The 17,150-nt window shown below is 41.7% G+C and overlaps 1 protein-coding gene across 14 annotated transcripts in view; it reads left to right on the forward strand.

The window, feature by feature from the left end:
- The first annotated feature begins 2,566 nt into the window (after positions 1-2,566).
- The window catches only part of TMEM241 (transmembrane protein 241), a 109,949-nt gene continuing 95,365 nt past the window's right edge, over positions 2,567-17,150 (forward strand). For all 14 annotated transcript variants that reach the window (XR_005362562.1, XR_005362564.1, XR_005362566.1 and 11 more), the window contains exons 1-3: positions 2,567-2,725; positions 7,376-7,422; positions 12,893-12,970. Coding sequence is in view for 7 of the 14 variants with exons in the window: in XM_038543659.1 (XP_038399587.1) it covers positions 2,654-2,725; positions 7,376-7,422; positions 12,893-12,970 (197 nt within the window). In the remaining 7 variants the exon portion in view is untranslated. The remainder of the gene's footprint in view (positions 2,726-7,375; positions 7,423-12,892; positions 12,971-17,150) is intronic.

Genomic DNA, 17,150 nt, shown 5'->3' on the forward strand with positions numbered 1-17,150 from the left:
GCCATCAGAAAAGATGAATACCCACCATTTGCTTTGACGTGAATGGACCTGGAGGGTATTATGCTGAATGAAATAAGTCAATAGGAGAAGGACAATCATCATATGGTTTCACTCATACGTGGAATATAAGAAATAGTGAAAGGGATTATAAGGGAAAGGAGGGGAACTGAGTGGGAAAAATTAGAGAGGGAGACAAACCGTGAGAGAATCCTAATTCTGGGAAACAAAAGGTTGCATAAGGGGAGGTCGGTGGTATAGGGTAACTGGGTAATGGGCACTAAGGAGGACACTTGATGAGATGAGCACTGGGTGTTATACTATGTGTTGGCACATTGAATTTAAAAATAAATAAATAAATAAATAAATAAATAAATAAATAAATATTAATGACTATGACCCTTCGCTCTCAAAGATCTCAATTAACAATACTAGTAGTTAAATCTTTTCATGTATTTAGGTCTACCTTAATCTCATATACAGCATATTGTTGTTTGACAGCATAAGACCTGGTGATTTTATTTTCATTCAGTCTTAGTTTAGTATGTTTTGCGAAACAGAATAATACAGCTTTGGAAAAATCAATGGCTCTCGCATGATCTATCAGCACTTTTCCTACATATGTCAGCTTCTGTTTACATGGTTCTTTACTGTTCTGGTTGTTTCTGCTTGCTAAGCAAATTCTGTCAATAAATAAATAAATAAGTAGTAACTAGGAAATAATAGGGCCCAAACCGAACTTGTTCATTTACTAAAAGTGCTCAGAGATTGTCAAGTACAGCTATTTATTTCAAAGAAATTCTGTTGGGGGAAGATTTTCTTTATAAGGACTATTTAGCTCTGAGATAGGTTCCCTAGAATAATGTCAAGGGAAAATTACTTTTTAGTTTACTTATCTTTTACGTAGAGTGAATACATCTAGTGTTTGCTTGGATAATGTAGTTTGATAAACAATTTTGCACAGGAAACACAAACTTTAAAAAGTGAAGTTTTCCTGGTGTGTGGGGTATTTCCAAAATCTGTGTTTCTGCATGTGAGGAACACTTGTACCTTTAGCTCCTGACAAAGTCCATCAACATGTTTTGTGCATATTTACTCCTACTTGCCAGAAGCCTAACTAGGTAAAATTCCTATATACTAGGAATAGGGGCAGTGCTTGAAACTACTTTTGGGAGAATTTCTTATTTTATGTAAATTTCAACATCCGAGTGATGAAGTTTTGGAATATAGGTGAGGTCTGGAGCCGACGACCAAGAAAGAATTCTTGAGGTGTCTTTGGTGCAAAATGATGGTTTTATTAAAGCCCGGGGAAAGGACCCGTGGGCAGGAAGAGCTGCTGCCCTGGGCCTGGGAGGGGTGGCTGATTATATACCTGGGAGTTGGGGACAGGGGTGGGTGTTTGAGGATAGCATACTCTCTAAAGAATTTTGGAAACAAGGTTTCCAGGACCTTAGGGGGCTAGCTGTTGTTGGGAAAAGGTCACTTATTACCCTCTAATAAAACCTGAGGGTCGTGAGACCCTTCAGATGTGTTTATCAGTGGGCCATGTGGTTGAAGGATGATTGCCAATGTATCTTGGGGGTTTAGAGATAAAGGAAAATTCTAAAGGAATTTTTATATGTTAAAGTAGACTTACAGGCTCCTGGGGGTTGCAGTAAGATTGCCTTTTGCCCTTAGCAAAGTATTAACGTGGAGGCTAGAGGAATGTTCCTTTGCCTGTTTTAAGGACTCTGCCTGTGTCTCTCATGAATAAATAAAATCTCAAAAAAAAAAAAAAAAAAGAACTTGTCAATTGTCAATGTGCTGCCTGCCCGAGGCTCGTACCTTATCCTCAGCTACCCCTGTTCCTCATCAATAGAATGACTTCTCTTAAAAAAGAAAAAACAAAACTATACTCATTCTAGCTCCTGTCTTCCTTCTTTTAAAACAGCACTTTTTTTTAAAGATTTTATTTATTTATTTATTTATTTATTTATTTATTTATTTATTTATTTATGAGACACAGAGAGAGAGAGAGAGGGGCAGAGACACAGGCAGAGGGAGAAGCAAGCTCCATGCGGGGAGCCCGATGCGGGACTCGATCCCGGGACCCCAAGATCATGCCCTGGGCCGAAGGCAGGTGCTGAACCGCTGAGCCACCCAAGGATCCCTGCACTTATTAACTTTATGTCATTTGCAAAACTAATACAGACTCAACGTGGAATAGGGGGAAGATTCAGTAAAGTATAAACATTTTGCTTCCACCATCTAGAGGCCGCGATGAACATTTTTCTTTAAACGGTAGTGGAGTGTCGTGAACTGTTTCGTAAACTGTTTTTTTTTCCCCTGGTTTACCATTTTCGACTATTTTTACCACGACTGCTGTCCTTGTCCACAGTCGGTCGCAGGCCCCGCGGGGGGGTGGGGGGGGCGCTTATCTCTCCCCGGATCTCCTTCCGCAGCAGGAGGCTGCCTCGCTCACTCTGCAGCTGCGCGGCCGGCGGGGGCGCGGTCCCTTTAAGGGGCGGGCACAGGGCGGGGGGGGCGGGGCGGTCCCGGCGCCGATTGGCCGAGCTCCGAGCCACGTGGCCGTCCTGGCTGCGCAGGCGGCGGCCCGGCTCCGGACGCAGTGTGGGTGCTCCCCGCGGGGTCCCCGGGAAGGGGCGCGGGTTGACCCATGTGCGTGAGGAGGTGCCTGGTGGGCCTCACCTTTTGTACCTGCTACCTGGCTTCTTACCTCACGAACAAGGTGAGGGGGCGGGCGTGGGGTGGCGATGGCTGCACGCGGGAGAGCTGAGTCCGCACACCGACGGGGAGCTGATGCAGCCTCCCGCATCCTGGTGGCGGTGGAGAGGAAGCCTACTCTGTGGCATCCGCAGGTGGAAATAGGATGTGTTGAACCGTGCCGGCCCTGCCTGCTTCCCGTCCTGTAAAGCATCCCTTGCATCTGCAACACCGAAGTTTTTGATTGGCGAATTTCCAGGAAATTAATTTGGGGTTGTGCATACTACCTTTTTTTTTTTTTTTTTTTAAGATTTTATTTATTCGAAATTGAGAGAGAGAGAGGCAGGCAGAGGGAGGAGCAGCAGGCTCCATGCAGGGAGCCTGATGCGGGATTCGATCCTGGGACTCCAGGATCACCTGGGCCGAAGGCAGGTACCCAGCCGCTGAGCCATCCGGGGATCCCCTGCATACTACTTTAAAGGGAAATAAAGCAGTTGGTTCTTGTCCTCTCGGGGAAGGCGGAGTAGAAGAAATCTGACAAATCTGTCTTCTTTTTCTACAACATACCCCTGCTCCTAGAAACCCACAGAGTTCAGGAAGCTTTTAAAAAGAAGAGATCAATCAATCCATTTCCATCTCCATCTTTCCCTCACACCACAGACTCCCAGACTTTTTCTTTTTTTCTATGTCTCCATCCCAGACACTTCCAGTATATTCAAGAGGTTTTCGTGAAAATATTTTGGAAAATAAAATGTGAAATTAATTTTATTTAAAGTAATGTCACGTAATTCATCTTAATGAAAAGGCAGGTAAGCAGTGGTACCATGTTTTTATTTTGTTAGGAGGGGGAAGCTGGCCTTGGATTTAGTACCATGCAGGGAAATGTTGGACCCCTGTGGGGTAGAGTGGGGCAGCTCCTCCTGTCAGGGACATTGGGCTGGACACCAAGGTAAAGTGGTGATACCAGGCCCAGGATCACCTCCCACCATAAGGTCTCCACGCCCCCACCCCCACCCCCAACCTCAAACCCCTCATGCTTTCTGGAAATAAACTATTAACAAATAACATTTCCTTATACCTGTTCTCTTAATGTGAGTAGCTATCTTCAGGGCACTCAGAGGATGCTCCAGAACCCTCTTTCCCCATGTCCAGTTGATTTTTAGTTCTAATGATGAAGATCCATAAATAGTACCTTCCTGGGAGGCAGTGATGGGTTTACATCCTGGCTCCACTCAACTTGATCTTTGGGACTTTAATTTCTCTAAACCTAAGTTTTTAAACTTTAAGGTAGGATTAGCAAGTCCTCTTCAAAGAGTCGTTCATTAATGGAAATTACGTTAGTGAGGTGGCTGGACAAGTGCCCAACATCATAGTAAATTAGGTAAGTGGTAAATACTCTAGAAGAAACGGAAGAAAGGAAAGACAGTCTTTTGCTTATGGTATGATGCAGTAATTATTAGCTTTTAACAGATTTGTTTCTTCCTCATTGAATAGATAGCTAAAGTAAAAGGTTTATTTTAGCACCTTTTCTGGAAGATGTGAATTTGTGAAATCCTGGCCTTTTCACTTTCATATTCTAATTTGTCTAGTTAACCTGATGAATATATTGGTAACATTTCACTTAAAAACAGAATGACCTTCCTTTTATTTTCATATAATCATCAGAAGGGAAGAGTGAGAAGTCTTCATGAAAACCCACAAGCAGCATTATTGGTTAACAAAGGAAGTACCCAAGTAAAACAGTCCTGCAGGCAGATAGCATTTAGTTCATAGCAATTTATACCCTCTCTGGATGCACATTGCATCTATGGAATTATTTTCTATTTACTGGGGCCTCTCACCATTTTGCAATCAATGTAATAAAGACAGTAGTACATTCCATGTGCATCATGCCTCAAGGTGCTAGATAAAAAAACAAAAAACAAAAACAAAAACAAATTGTCATGTGTTTAGGAGAATCTGATTTGAGTAATAGAAATCGTAGATTCCCAAGGACCCTCAGAATTTCAATAATAAATCCTTTTCCATTTTCCACAAAGGTTTGGAGTGCTTTGGTTCAGGGCTCTGGGGAATGTCAGAGTAGATGGAAAGCAGAAGAACAGTAAAAGGCAGAGAGAAAGGGAGGTGAGATTATATAAAGGAGAAAGAGGAACTGGAGGCAAGAGTAGCAGAAAGCAGGTGTGAGGCCTGGGTAAGGTTGGGAGAGGTAGTCCTTCATAATGGGACTCTGGTAGGGACTTTGTAACTCTTAGATTATGCCATTGTTTCACCCCAGGACAGTCATGCTTCTTTCTGGCCTCCATGGTAGTTTGGCTTGGACCCAGTAGGGGCCAAATGAGAAGGAGCTATGCCCTGGGCTCCCCAGCACATAGTGACTGCCAAATGAATTTTCTCTTGAATCAATGAAGATTATTTTATGTTTATAGGACAGGAAACTCTCTTCCAGTTTTTAGTAGACTCTGTGCTGGTTTTTTTTTTTTTAATTCTCTATTTCTCAGTATAGTTTCATCTGCAAACTATCTCCCTGTGTTTGTAAAAAGAAAATTGATTAAAAACAAACAAAAAACCTTGTCTATTTTAGGCTTATTGCTTCTAGTGTTAAAAGAATGGTTGATTTTGGTTTCAACAGCAGGTGTTGTGGCTCTCTGGACCTAGTCTGAGTGACACGTTGCTCCAGCCTGTGGAGATTCTGGTGGTAACCAGCCCTGTGGGGCCCAAGCAGCTACTGGTCTTTTTTCCTCTTACAGCTGTTAAGCTTTCAGCCTGGAGTCAAAGTCCACATCTGTTCTCCTTTCAAAGGCTCCCAAATTGCTCCTTCTTTTTCCTACGAAGTGCTCACGGCTGTTCCATTAAATAGCATTTTGCCCTGAGCAACACTTTTCAGTGACATGAAGAATTGCCGAAAGAATAAATATTAGGACTTAATTTCATTTTTCAGAGATTTCTTTTTTCACTCTTGTTTAACAAGGTAAGGTAAGAACTTCAGCATTTTCTATCTTCACCCTCAGTATCTATGACAAAGTTCAGCACACAGTAAACTAAATAAATATTCATTATCTTCATGAAGGTTTTTTTTCTTAAAGATTTTATTTATTTATTCATGAGAGACAGAGAGAGAGAGAGGGGTGGAGAAGCAGGCTCCATGCAGGGAGCCCGACATGGGACTCCATCCTGGGACGCCAGGATCACGCCCTGGGCCGAAGGCAGGCGCCAAACCGCTGAGCCACCCAGGGATCCCCTTCATGAAGGTTGTTAAGGGTGATGTAATGCATGGCCCAGATGCTCACTTTATCCTTTCTCTGTCTCTGTTTTTTTTTTTTTTTTTTTTAAGATTTATTTATTCACGAGAGAAAGAGAGAGGCAGAAACACAGGCAGAGGGAGAAGCAGGCTCCATGCCAGGAGCCCAACGTAGGACTCGATCCCAGGACCCCAGGATCACGCCCTGGGCCAAAGGCAGGTGCTAAACCGCTGAGCCACCCAGGGATCCCCTGTCTCTGTTTTTTTTTTTTTTTTTAAGATTTTATTTATTCATGAGAGACACACAGAGAGAGGCAGCAGGCACCCTGTGGGGAGCCTGATGCAGGACTTGATCCTGGGATCCCAGGATCATGCCCAGAGCTGAAGGCAGATGTTCAACCACTGAACCACCCAGGCATCCCTCTGTCTCTGTTTTAGAATGAAAATATCAAGGAAGAGTGGGGAGGAGCATACTGAATTATGTGAATAAGTAGATTTCGGAGAAGAAGAAGGTCCATCTCTAGTGAATATTGATCAGAGCACAGCAGTTAGCCGTAATTGTGACATTTAGGAGCTCATACTAGAAGGCATTGGTGTAGTTTAAAAACAAGTATGTAAATTTGCCCAACCCCAGTCCATTCTGTTTTTTAGATCATGTGAAGAATCAGTAGAGTCCTTGCCTAAAGCCTTTAATGGTTTTTAAACTTTCCAAAAATTCTTAGTGTTCAATAGTAGGAAAAGATACCCAGGAAGACAAAACATAGTCCCCTCATTCATGAAGTGTTGTAAAAGACAGACTAGAAATACAAGTTGACCTTGGTCAGGTTGGTTTGAAAAAATCCTTAAAATGCTAAAGCACAGAAAAAATTAATGATACCTACGCAGAATTAGCTAAAAAGAAAAAAAAAAAAAGGATCTTTAGAATGCAAAAACCAAATTCTCCCAAATGGAAGAAACATGAAGGAAACAGAGTATGATGCAGTTCTTCCTTGAAGAGAAACAAAGGAGGGGTTTGGATTTTTAGGTAAATTGGGCAGTAGATAACGTGAATACTTTGAGAAAAGAGACTGTGTCCATTTTTCTTGAGTTTCTGCAGCTCCACCATGGCACTTCTGGGGTCTGGAAAGAGGCTGAATGGTTGGGCATCCACAGCATCAGACCCAGCTGCTGGGCATCCCAATTTGCTAATGATTCCAGTTCCATACCCCAACTGAGAGGTGGTCAGGCTTCTGATGAGCCTGCAGAAAAACAGACCCACTCTTTCTCATATGACTTGGAAGGTCATTTTTTAATTTTTGCCCAGTATGTGATTTTGAGGGGAGAAGGATAAAAGTCTTTTTGAAATTCGAGTGTACTTAGGTTTCTTCAATAAGAATTTCTTTCATTATATGATCAGTTCTCTATAATTTGTTCATTACTCTGGTATTTGTTTTTCAGTATGTCCTGTCTGTCTTGAAATTTACCTACCCTACATTGTTCCAAGGGTGAGTATCTTTTATGCTTTTTGTACACATTTGTGGGACATGTCCAACCAGCATCATTAGCTGTACTTTGTACTATTTTTAGGGGTGCCTGAGTGGCTCAGTAAGTTTAGTGTCTGACTCTTGATTTCTGCTCGGGTTCTGATCTCAGAGTCTTGAAATGGAGCCCTGCTTTGGGCTGCGGGCTCAGCAGGGAGTCTGCTTGAGATTTTCTTTCTCTGCCTCTCTCGGCTCCTCCTTCTGCTCACGTGCTATCTCTCTCCAATAAATAAATCTTTAAAAAAATGTTTTTAATGACTATATAGATTTTCTTTCTTTTTTTAAAATCAAATAGACATACTGTAATTTATTTAACCATCTTATTAATGGGCATTTAAATTGTGTCCCATTTTGAAGGATAAAAACAATAATATTATCAGACATTTTTTTGCATTCAAATCTATCAAATTTCTAGCTATTTCTTTGGGATAGATTCCAATATTAGAAATTTGGGTTAAAGCATATGAACTTCTTTAGTATTCCTCTTGGATATTAAGTTCTTTTCCAGAAATGTGTTACCAATTTACATTGTCACCCAGCCTCTATATGAAAGCTTCTATAATATTGTACTCAAACCATGACTGTTTTTTTTCTCTCTGATGATTTCATGAGTCCCAAATGGTATAACACTTTTTGTCTTATCATTTCATACATTATTAATGAAGTTGGACAGTTTTCTTATGTGTGTTACCTACTTGTATCGATATTATCAGTGAATTGTCTATTTGTGCCTTTTCTCCTTTTATTTTTACTGGGGTGTTAGTATTTTTTCTTATTAATTTAATGACTTCCTCATATTTTAAGATGCCAACCACTTGTCCATCACGTTTATTAGAAATTTCTCTTTTTTTTTGCAGTTTGCCCTTTGCCTTTCATTTTGTTCATAATTATTTTGATTTTTCAAATATATTTTTAAGTAATATCATAGAGAATTTATTGCTAAAACATAAGAAGGAAGTAACAGAGAAAACTACAGATAAATCTAGCATGTGGTCTTATTTTTTTTTTAAGATTTTATTTATTTATTCATGAGAATATGCACAGAGAGAGAGAGAGAGAGAGGCAGAGACACAGGCAGAGGGAGAAGCAGGCTCCATGCAGGGAGCCCGATGTGGGACTTGATCCCCAGTCTCCAGGATCATGCCCCAGTCAGAAGGCAGGGGCCCAACCGCTGAGCCACCCAGGCATCCCCCTAAATTGTTTTAATTATTATAACATTTAAATATGTCATACAGCATGACATCCTTCATTCTTTTTTTAAAAAAATATTAGACAATTGCAAACAAAAAAGCAGGGTAATGATCTTTGCTAGATGAGGTTCAGGACAAAAAGCACTAAACACATGAAGAAAGATGTGTTATGATGCTAAAGCATGCAGTTAAAAATGAAAAGACATGTTATGGGGCACCACGGTGGCTCAGCAGCTGAGCATCTGCCTTGGCTCAGGACGTGATGCCAGATCTCGGTTCTGGCTGTACATGGATCTGCAGTGGCAAATTGGTACAGTATCTGTGAGTGACACTTTGGCAATATGGGACACTATTTCAACAGTCTGAATCCTTCAATTGCACGATTCCACTTCGAGGAATTTATTTGAGAGATTTACTTGCACTCACATAAATGAAATACGTATGAAGATGTACATGTGAAATGTTGCAGCTCTTTGACAGCAGGCATTTTTAAACAACCTCATTTTCATCTCTACAGACCCCATTAAATAAATTATATTATGTCCTTAATGGCAAATGTCAAAAAATAATGACACTCAGGTGCTGAAATAAAAAGATTTTCAAGGGCAGCCCCAGTGGGTGGCATAGTGGTTTAGCGCCGCCTGCAGCCTGGGCTATGATCCTGGAGACCTGGGATCGAGTCCCACATCAGGCTCCCTGCATGGAGCCTGCTTCTCCTTCTGCCTGTGTCTCTGCCTCTCTCTCTTTCTCTCTCTCTCTCTCTGTGTGTGTCTCTATAAATAAATAAATAAATAAATAAATAAATAATAATAATTAATTAATTTTCAAGATACATTTAATGGGGGACAAAAGCAAATCTGTTACAGGGTAGTACAGTACTATCATGTAGAATAGTGTGTGTATGTTTTCCTTATTTAAAAAATAAAGGTGGGATCCCTGGGTGGCACAGCGGTTTAGTGCCTGCCTTTGGCCCAGGGCACGATCCTGGAGACCCGGGATCGAATCCCATGTCGGGCTCCCGGTGCATGGAGCCTGCTTCTCCCTCTGCCTATGTCTCTGCCTCTCTCTCTCTCTCTCTCTCTCTGTGTGTGACTATTGTAAATAAATAAAAATTTAAAAAATAATAATAATGGTGAAGAAATTACCAAGAGTGGTTACCCATAGGAAAAGGTGGAAGCTGTGCAGAGAGGGGACAGGCAAGGGAAGAAGACTTGCACACTTCTGTTTTTATGCACACTTATGGATTTTTGTTTTTTTATCATATCACCAGTACATTATTTCAGGTGAACTTCAGAATTACTTTGTCAGGTTTCCCCCTACTATTTCATAGCAAAACTTTAAAAATATTGTTTATGATCATGTATACAGTAGTCCCTCCACATCCGCGGTTTCTCTTTCTGCGGTTCTGATCACCTGTGGTCACTGTGGTCTGGAAGTAGATGATTCTCCCCTGACTTATTATCAGGGGTGAATGGTAGCCTAAGGCTCTATCACAATGCCTACATCATTCACCTTACTTCACCTCACCATCTAGGCATTTATCATGTCACAGAATCGCAAGAAGAAGGGGGAGTACAGATATTTTAAGAGAGAGACCACATTCACATTACTTTTATTACAGTATATTGTTACAACTGTTAAATTTTATTATTGGCTATTGTTTTTTTTTTTTTTTTAAAGATTTTATTTATTCATGATAGTCACAGAGAGAGAGAGAGAGAGAGGCAGAGACACAGGCAGAGACACAGGCAGAGGGAGAAGCAGGCTCCATGCACCGGGAGCCCGACGTGGGATTCGATCCCGGGTCTCCAGGATCGCGCCCTGGGCCAAAGGCAGGCGCCAAACCGCTGCGCCACCCAGGGATCCCCTATTATTGGCTATTGTTAATCTACTGTGCCTAGTTTATAAGTTAAACTTTATCATAGGTATGTGTGTGTAGGAAAAAACATATTTGGTTTGGCACTATCTCCAGTTTCAGGCATCTGCTGGGGGGTCTTAGAATGCATCCCCCCACAAGTAAGGAGGGGCCCACTGTATTTCAGTTAGTAAAGCTGGGATATTGTTTTCTCTGTTAATGAATAGGAATCATTTCTTGGTCCTAACTGTCTTGTAGTCCTTCCAGGTTGAGACTTAGGGAACTTAGGTGGGAAAGAAGGGTCTCTAGATCTGGATTGCTTTTTCCCCTGTGTATCAGTGGATATGACATGCTGACTTTTGTTCCTCCAATGGACTGTAAGGTCTACAAATGGAAGACTTTTAAAAAAATTGGTCTTGCCACTGGAGTGTGACACCCCAGTGCTTAGAACAATGCCTGGCACATAGGAGTTACACAGTAGGGCAGCGTAATTCATTCTATAAATCCTTATTGGGTGCATACTATGTGGCACTGTTTTAGACATGTGGGGTACATCAGAGGAGAAAGCAAAGATCTCTGCTGTTGTGTAACTTTCTTTTCTCTGCTGCCTGCCCCTTAAATTTACTTGCTGTGAATGGTACCTTCTATCTAGTTGCCCAACTGAGAAACTCCCAGAAACCTGGGAGTTGATTCCTTTGTCTTCTTCATCCTTAACATCTAGTTAACCACCAGGACACCCTGAACATCTTCAGAATCTGTCCTCCTTCTTCATCCAAATAATCCCTTCCTGGGCCACTGTCATCTCTCAAATTACTATTGACATTTTGGGCTGGGTAATCCTTTGTTATGAGGCTGTCCTGCACATTGTAGGATGTTTGGCAGCATCCCTGGCTACACTCACCAGATGCCAGTAGCACCCTCCCTTCTCCCACCACAGTTGTGACAACTAAAAATGTCTCTAAATACTGCCACATTTTCCCAGGGGAGAATATCCATATGGTTGAGTGCCGCTGCTCTAGATCATACTGTTGGAGGGCATGACCCATATCTGTCTGCTCTGCTTGGCTGGGTCTGTGAAGGTTTCACAAAGAGGCATAAAAACTGGGTCTTACAGGATGAGCAAATGTTCACCAAGACACAAGGAAATGGGAGAATATTATGGGTCAAGAGGACAGCACATGGAAACTCTTAGAAGTATGAAATGACCTGGCACATCCAAGGCTGTGGGTTGTTTAGTATGGCTGGAATGTCACTGCCCATGGCAGATGGACAGGAGCTGATCCTGGAAGGGGGAGAGTGCAAGTCTTGGAAGGCTTGTGTGTCACACACCAGTGACTTTATCCTGTAGGCCAGCCAGTTCTCAACTGTCATGTCACAACACTTGGGTGTGTTGTAATCGCTTCTGAGGTGAGGTGTCTCAAGTCATAACTCAAAACAAGGATTTTAAAATCAATAAAGCAATAGAGTGAACCAAGGTGAAGTTATGCCTGTAATACCATCTCACTCATTTTGAATTTTGCTGTACTTTGTGCGATGGCAGGGGCAGGGGTGCTTAATTTACAACCTGTGCTCCCCCTGTACTCTGCATGCTGAGGAAGTGTGTCTCACATGAATTACATGACCCCGAGTGCGTCGTGGCAGAAAAGAGGTTGAGAACTGCTACTATCCACCCAGGAAGAATCAACCATTTTTAAAACGAATGAGTGAACAAAATTAAGTTAGCATTCTGGAACAAGCCCTTTGGCTGAAAGGTAGAGAATGGATGTTGCAGGACCATCCTGGGGATAGGGACACCAGTTAGGGCACTGATGCTGGGTTCAGGTATGTCACAGTGGGAGTCTGCTTGAGGCAGAGGCAGAAGAAATGAAAGTACTTGAGAACTGTTAAGGGTTTATGCTTAATAGGATTTCATGAGCAGATGAGGGAGCTGAGTGAGGAGGAAGAGCTAGGATGACATCTAGGCTCTAGTTTGGCTGATTAGGGATGCAGGAGCCGATCAGGATGGGGAAGGGAAGTTCAAGATAATGTTATAGGCAAGTTATTATTGGGAGCTTGTGGAGTATCAGGGTGGCGGTGTCCAGGTAAGCACAGTTATTATTGGGAGCAATGGGAGAAGTGGAGACAGTTGTTGAGATTGGTCAGGAAAAGTCTAGATAGAATAAGAAGACTATCAGTGTCAACCCTGGATGGTACAGCTGGACTCAAGGGTAGTACAGGTTGAGAAGGACGGAACTGGGAACTGGGATGCCAGCTAGGAGAGAATGGGAAAAGAGAGTTGGGGGAAGGCTTGGATGTGTATATTTGTGTCAGCCAATGGGTCTGCAGGGGCTGGATGGTGTTTGAGCCCATGGCATTCTCTCAAATTCACAATGGCCCTTATCCTTTCTAGGTGGCAGACACTAATTGGTGGACTTCTGCTTCACGTGTCATGGAAGCTGGGCTGGGCCGAGATCAACAGCACTTCAAGGTAGAACTACCTCTTCTTGCTTGATTCATGATTCATACCCTGCATTCTTTTCACATTATTTGATTTCTTCTGGTGTTACGTTGGGAAACACGGATGTATATTTGAGTTGCTTGATCTCTTAGTTCCTTTCTGAGATTTTAATGCTTTTATAACCGTATAGAACTCAAGGAGTTTTTAATTTAATGCTTTTAATGATTTTAATGCTTTTATAACCGTATAGAACTCAAGGAGTATTGTCCTGGTTAGTGATGTTACTAATATAATATTAGAATTAATTGAGATACATAATTTATAACACTGTATTAAGTGAGCTTTGTGTTAGGTCATAGGAGCACAGTATATGGGTTTCTAAATCAATTTAAAATTTTTTTGTAAATTTTTAATTTTGAAATTATTTACTACTTTACAGAACAGTTAGAAATAGTGCAAAGAACCTCTGTACCCTTTACTCATATTCCTCAATTATTATTTTACCTTGCTTCTTCCATCATTTTCTCTTGAGATAAATATATATAAAATATATATATATATATACATTTTTTCCTGAACTGTATAAGTTACAGATTTGAGAATAAAATGCCTGTTTTCTTTATTTCTAAATTCTTTAGTGTGATTTTTCTTTTTTTTCTTTAAGAATTTATTTAAGGGAGAGAGAGAGAGAGAGCGTGCACAAATGAGAGGGGCAGAGGGAGAGGGAGAGAGAGAATCCCTAGTGGACTTGGTGCTAAGTGCAGAGTCAGATGCAGCGCTTGATCCCATAGCCCTGAGATCACAACTTGAGCCAAAACCAAGAGTCGGTTGCCCAACCAACTGCGCCACCCAGGCACCCCTTTAGTGTGTATTTTCTAAGAGCAAGGACATTTTCTTACATGGCTGCAGCTCAGTAATCAAAATCAGGAAATTAATATTGATGCAATACTATTATCTACAGACCAAATTCATAGTGGAAGAAGAGATTGGTCAACAATGCATTAGAATTTTTAAAATATTTTATTTATTTATTCATGAGACACACAGAGAGAGAGGCAGAAACACAGGCAGAGGGAAAAGCAGGCTCCCTGTTGGGAACCCGATACAGGACTCCATCCCAGGGCCCCAGGATCACAACCTGAGCCAAAGGCAGACGCTCAACCACTGAGCCACCCAGGCATCTCAAAATTTACCATTTAAAACAATTTGTAAGTGTACAGTTCATTAGCATTAAGTGCATTCACAGTGTTGTGCAACCGTTACCACCATCCATCTGCGGAAATTTCCCATCATTCCAAACAGAAATTCCATAACAAACAATAACTCCCCACCTTGCCTTCCCTCCCACCAGCTCCCAGTAACCACCTTTCCATTTTCCATCTCTATGACTTTGCCTACTATAGGTACCTCATTTAAGTGGAAGCATACAGTATTTGTCCTTTTGTCAGTCATTATTTCACTTACTGTCTTCAGAATTATCACAAGTAAAAAAAAAAAAAAGAATTATCACAAGTATCAGGATCTCCTCCCTCTTTGAGGCTGAATAATATTCTGTTGCATGTATACACTGCGATTTGTTTACCCATTCATCTGTTGGTGGAATTCTTCTTCTGCCTTTTTTTTTTTTAAAGATTTTATTTATTTGTGAGAGAGGCAGAAACACAGGCAGAGGGAGAAGCAGGCTCCCTACTGGGAGCCCAATGAGGGACTCCATCCCAGGATCGCGGGATCACGCCCTGAGCTGAAGGCAGATTTCAACCACTGAGCCACCCAAGCATCCCCTTCTGCTTTTTGAGGGAGGGGAAGGAGGAATGACTTTAAACTGGATAAACTCAAAGATTCTTAGGTTCTTTGCCCTGGAAGAAGTGATCTTTCAATGTTAAAAATTTGAGACCCAGTAGACACTGTTGTCCCTCGAACTTACGTGATGCTGGGCTCTACCCATTGCAGATCTGTGGTCATACCCTCTTTCAGTCCCCCCTGCTAAATTCTCAGTGACCATCTCACTTCTGTCTCCTGGACTTTCTTAGGTGGCTTCACAGCCTTACACATGATGTCGGCTCAGTTAAGCTCCTGTCAAAGATCTTAGCATCTTAGTTTGTAGTGGATCTCGTGATTAATGACCGCTGGCACAGCTCAGGATTTCTAGTTGCCATGGACCCTTGGTAGAAGGGAGTGACCAGGTGGCTAGCAGCAAGGACCTGGCCCCAATGTTCCTTCGTGTGTTGCCAGGATAGGTTTGTGTTTGCCACGGTTGCGTTTCCTACTGGGCTTGGCTTTCTGATTGTATCAGTAGAGAACTGAAGCCCAGCTTTGCTGTGTGATTGTGCACTTAGGTAGAGATAGCAGAGGTTGGACCCTACTAAAAATAAAAACAGCAGCAGGCAGACAGCTTGGAGTTCCCTGAGGTCATTGCGGAATGGGGATTGTACCAGTGGGTGGTCCTCAAATCAATATTTAATAACATATGCCACGAGAGCTCATTTAGACTCCTTATAGCCTGGAGTATAGGAGAATCCCAGATTCCTTCTTAAAACAAGTCACAGAACCTGGCATCACATTTCCTACTTTGCAGAGAGGCCATATCTGCTGTGTTGGTCAATCTCTGGCCATGTCCTGTATTGACTCCATTGAGTGACCTGATGGAATCAATCTTCTCTAGGATTTTTACTTGGCAACCGTGATCACCAAGTGTTGGATGACACCCTGAGGCCTTCTGTCTTTAAAGAGATAGCACTGGTTTTTAGGCACAAGTTTGTCTTTATATGGCAGCTACTGCCACTGCCAGACAATCAGACAGTTGCAGAACAGCAAAGTGATTTTTCTAGCAGATGTTGAAATCCTGTGCTGTAGACTCTGTGTTTCCAAAACATGATCCAGAAAACTGACCAGACATCTGGCAGTGAGACCACGGCATTGGTTACTAGAGTCTGGAACCATTGCTTATAGAATCAGGTGTGATTTCATTGGAGACTTTTCATACCATCCTTTGGCTCCTTTATTACCAGAATACATTTTTTTTTTTAATTTTTTATTTATTTATGATAGTCACAGAGAGAGAGAGAGGCAGAGACATAGGCAGAGGGAGAAGCAGGCTCCATGCACCGGGAGCCTGATGTGGGATTCGATCCCGGGTCTCCAGGATCGCGCCCTGGGCCAAAGGCAGGCGCCAAACCGCTGCGCCACCCAGGGATCCCACCAGAATACATTTTTAAATAAAGATATTTTGAAAGTAATGTGTACATACTACTTTTTTCACTATATCTAAAACAGCAATTTTTTTAAAAGATTTTATTTATTTATTCATGAGACACACACACAGAGAGAGAGAGAGAGAGAGAGAGAGAGGCAGAGACACAGGCAGAGGGTGAAGCAGGCTCCATGCAAGGAGCCTGATGTGGGACTTGATCCCGGGTCCCCAGGATCACACCCTGGGCTGCAGGTGGCGTTAAACCACTGCGCCACGGGGGCTGCCCTAAAACAGCAAATTTTTAACTCCCAAGTTTTCAAGTATGAGAAGCTCTAAGTGAATAATTCTATGCCACAATTCTTTTGTGACCAGAGGTTTCTAACAGATGAAGAAGAAAGCCCCACTCCTTAATTTTCCACTGAGAATCTTTGCTGGAGAACCATAAAAAATTTCTTTGGTAAAACCTCCAAATTAACTCAGTCCTGTCCCTAAAGAAATGAACAGTGAACAAATCAATTAGGATAGTTCTTTTTATGATTGATTTTTTTGTTTTTAAGTGAAATAGCTCATCTTCATCAAAGTTACCAGTGGTTGGAGTTTCTCAAATATGTCTTAATGTGTTGGCATTTCATTTTGAGTGATTCTTAACAGTTTTATGAACAGTTACCTATGCTCAGAGAGGAAAATTAACACTCAAATTCTTATGTTTTGGATATTTTTTCGTTGTTTTTTTTCCCAAGGAATTCTTTATGTGTATATGTAGGAATTACTTTTTGGGAATGATAAAACCAGCTTCCAAAGCGTTTTCAGGAAAGATACAGAAAGCCACTGAAGAGACATACTATTGAATAAAATCTGATTAGTGTTTGTGTGGTGATTATGGTAGTTCTCAGGTGAAAAGCCCATGAGACCAGGGAATGGCAGAAGGACAAGATTTTTTTTCAGCTTTATTGAAGTATAATTGCCAAACAAAATTGTAAGATTTGTTTTTTAATTGTAAGATGTTTAAAGCATACATTA

The sequence above is a fragment of the Canis lupus genome, chromosome 7 (genome assembly GCF_011100685.1).
Source record: "Canis lupus familiaris isolate Mischka breed German Shepherd chromosome 7, alternate assembly UU_Cfam_GSD_1.0, whole genome shotgun sequence".
Classification (NCBI taxonomy): domain Eukaryota; kingdom Metazoa; phylum Chordata; class Mammalia; order Carnivora; family Canidae; genus Canis; species Canis lupus.